Source organism: Meles meles, chromosome 1 (genome assembly GCF_922984935.1).
Source record: "Meles meles chromosome 1, mMelMel3.1 paternal haplotype, whole genome shotgun sequence".
Lineage (NCBI taxonomy): Eukaryota > Metazoa > Chordata > Mammalia > Carnivora > Mustelidae > Meles > Meles meles.
This window is the reverse complement of record NC_060066.1, coordinates 107,489,981-107,493,565: the sequence shown is the minus strand read 5'-3', so window position 1 is coordinate 107,493,565 and position 3,585 is coordinate 107,489,981. Positions and strand designations below refer to the sequence as shown.

Below are 3,585 nucleotides of genomic sequence, written 5' to 3'. Positions count from 1 at the left end.
CTTCTGCAAATGTACATCCTTTATGAGCTGTTTGGCACATACGAAGCATTCAGTTAAATGTTAGAATTTACAGTTGTTATCACACAGTGTTCATTTGGCTGGAATTCCCACTGTGGGGCTATCTAGGCCCAGTATTGAGGTCCAGAAAGGTGAGGATAGGGAGGTTATGGGGCATGTAAAGTTGAGGATGTGGGATATAGGGCATGACAAACTGAGGAGAGACACCCTAGATATAGAGCCTGAGGTCTGAGATCATTAAGCACCCACCAAGTTTCCTAAATAAACAGACTAACCTGCCAGTCCATGGAGCAAACCTGGAGTTCTTGGGGGGCTTTGCTGCCATCCTGAGGCAGAGACCACTGGGCCAAGCAACCCAAACCAGCAGGATCCACCATGGGGCCCCTCAGAAAGAACTCACTATTTAGGCTGAGGAGAGGCGCAATGTAGCTTTTGGCACAGTGTATGAAAAATTGAGATGCTAACTGTATTTTGGAAAAGTCCTTGAAGACTCATGTGACCTAGAAACAGCTTCATAGGTACAGACCTCATAGGCATCTCAACTCTCATAACTTCTAGAAAAAGAAGGCTGACTTGTTTCATGAAGAAGGCCAAAAGAATCATTTATCTTGTGTTCAGGAAAATTCAATGTCAAGCAGAGACATGCCCTGCCTCTGAGTGAAGAGCCGGGCATACTGGGGAGGAATCTCACCAATGCAGTGCCAGCCCTGGTCCTCGTGATCTCTTCTGCTTCATTCAGATGCCATTAAATTGCCTCACTGCCACCCTATAAAAGGCCTTTCTAGTGGCCAGCTCCTCAGATCCTTGGCCTCTCCCGTCTTGCTCCTGTCAGCAAAGAAGGTAAGTCTATGCCTGGGTTAGGGATACAACAAGGAAGGAGAAGTGACATTGGGGTGGGTTGAAGGTGGTCAAAATTAGGCATGAGGGTGACTGCTGAAGGAGCTAGGGTAGATCTGGTGGGAAGTGCAGAGGCTGGGCCTGAAGGGGAGAGGCAGAGGTACGGAACTGGAGCCAAGCTGTTGGTCCTGTGTGAGAAGGGGTCTTCAGAGAACAACCACACTTTCTCTCCCTGAGTGCAGCTGTGCAGTCCTCTCATGTGTCCATTTATGTAGTGAAGTGATAGTCCAGCTGGCCTGAAGAGCAAATGGTGGAAACTCAAACTCCAGCCTTGTCATGCTCTGTAGGGCTCAACTTGAGACTCACATTGGTTCTGGGTCTACTGACAAGAGCTTGCTTTCCCTGGGTACTGCCTGGCCTGGCAGGAAGGAGTAAGAAAGCCAGTCTTGAGAGAGCTGGCAATGAGGGGAAATAATTTTCTAAGGAGAATCTGTAATACAGGCAACAAAGTGAGTAAGAAAAGAGGAGGCTTGGAGAATTGGGTAGAAACAGAAATCACTCCTTCCAGCCCTTCATTTTCCACTATGGAAACTGAGGCACATGTCTAGGCACAGGCACAAAAGCCAAGCAAGATCCCTGGCTTTGAGTCCACCCTATGTCAGGTCTGAGTGCCTGTGACCTTCCCAAAAGTGTTCCTGCTTACAGATCATTCTATCCATATGGGATGCTGAGGGTTTCCCTGGAAACCTTCTAGTTCTGATGAGACCTTTCTTTTCAGATTTTACAAAACCACAGGAAGATGTGTGATCAGCAGAAGCAGCAACAGTTCCCCCCGTCTTGTGTGAAAGGTTCTGGATTGGGAGCTGTGCAGAGTACCAAAGGTACCTCTGTGAAATGCCTGGCTCCATCCCAGACCCAAACCTATATGAAATGTGTAACTCCTTGCCAGACTCAGACCTATGTGAAATGCCCAGCTCCATGCCCAACTCAGACCTATGTGAAATGTGTAACTCCTTGCCAGACTCAGACCTATGTGAAATGCCCAGCTCCATGCCCGACTCAGACCTATGTGAAATGCCCAGCTCCATCCCAGACAACCTATATGAAATGCCCAGCTCCTTGTCAGACGTACATGAAGTGCCCAGCTCTGTGCCAGACAACCTATGTGAAGTGCCCAACCCCCTGCCAGACCCAGACTTACTATGGTCAGGGCCCTTCTCCTGGCCAGACGTACTATGTTCAGGCTCCTGCAAGTAGCTTGACCACCTCATGCTGCGTACCTGATCCATGCTCTGCGCCCTGTTCCACCAGCTACTGCTGCCTGGCTCCCCGGACCTTCGGGGTGAGTCCCCTGAGACGCTGGGTCCAACGGCCCCAAGACTGCAACTCAGGATCATCCGGCTGCTGCGAAGATTCTGGGTGCTGCAGCTGTGGGGGCTGCAACTGTGGTGGCTGTGGCTCTGGGTGCTGCTGCTTGGGGATTATCCCCATGAGGTCCCGAGGTCCTGCATGCTGTGATCGTGACGATGACTGCTGTTGTTAAATACAAAACAGACTTGTTCCACCTTCTGGAACATTCACCAGCCTCTAGCCCCCACTTCCCTAAATCCCAATGATGTAGGATCTCATTGCTTCACTGTGTACTTTGCTTCTCTATGAAGGCAGCCTGCTGGAGTTAGCGCTCTCCCCAAACTTTGGCAAGAATAAAATTTTGAATGCAATTCATAGTGTTGTCCTGTCTATTTGGTCCATATTTCTGCTTTTCTATCAGAAACTTTTCCTCTCTTCCTCTTGCTTCTCAACAAGAGGAAAGGTCTGCATGGACATGAATAAGCAGACCAAGCTGGAATAATCCTATCCTGGGATTCTGGACCATTCTAGAATGCCCCTAATAAACTTCCCCATGCAAGTTAGTTGGAGATTTGGGGGTCAGGAGATGCCTTTTTCCTGCCCTCTGATGAGTGTAAGGAGAGGGTATGCTTAGGCCCTCATGGTAGCATGATTGTTGCATGTGAACTCAGGGTTCAGCTTCCTGGATGTTGAAGGGTCTGTGAAATCAGATCTTTTCAGGAGCCTTAAGAAGATGCCCTTTGGTTGTGTGGAAGTGACTCTATGGATTCCATTATCTCATCTGATGAGTTTGCCCCCCTGAAGCCCCAGAAGAAAGACCTGAGGGAAAGCATGGGGAAGCACCCTCAGGTGGTTTCCACTCAGCAGGTGGAAATTCCCCACGTTAGCCAGGGTGACAGCCCTAGGAGTGAGACTCTTGGCGTAAGCATCTGGTCCTGGGATTCCTCACTAGCACTTCCTCCTCCATTACTTTGATAACCCAGGGGTTTGGGGTGGGTTTTTATAGCTAGAGATTATAAACCCACACAGCAAAAAAAGAAATAAGTAGGGGGTAAGTGCTCTTCAGAACAGTCCCACAAACCCTGGTGCATGAGCAGAGGAGGCAGCACGTTTGGTGAATATGTAAATGAACATTCCAACTAGAACTGGGAACTTGAGTTCGTTTTTTAAGCAACCTCTCTCAGGTTATGCTGGGACACTTGTGGAGTATCATCTGTACTACTGTGCTGCCTTGGAACATCTAAGTCACCCATGATCCCCCAAATCACACTCCATCCCTCCAGCCAAACCCACTGCAGCCAGATCACTGGGCACCATGATCTCCTCTTGCACCACCTAGTAGCTCTGGCAGTGTTGGTCTATGTGCTGCTCCTTCAGCAA

At 49.1% G+C, this 3,585-nt stretch overlaps 1 protein-coding gene across 1 annotated transcript; it reads left to right on the top strand.

Annotated features, from left to right (window-relative positions):
- Positions 1-1,654: 1,654 nt before the first annotated feature.
- C1H1orf68 (chromosome 1 C1orf68 homolog) lies at positions 1,655-2,398 on the top strand. Its single transcript, XM_045999899.1, has one exon. The coding sequence runs from the start codon at positions 1,655-1,657 to the stop codon at positions 2,396-2,398; it is 744 nt and encodes a 247-aa protein (XP_045855855.1).
- The last annotated feature ends 1,187 nt before the right edge of the window (positions 2,399-3,585 follow it).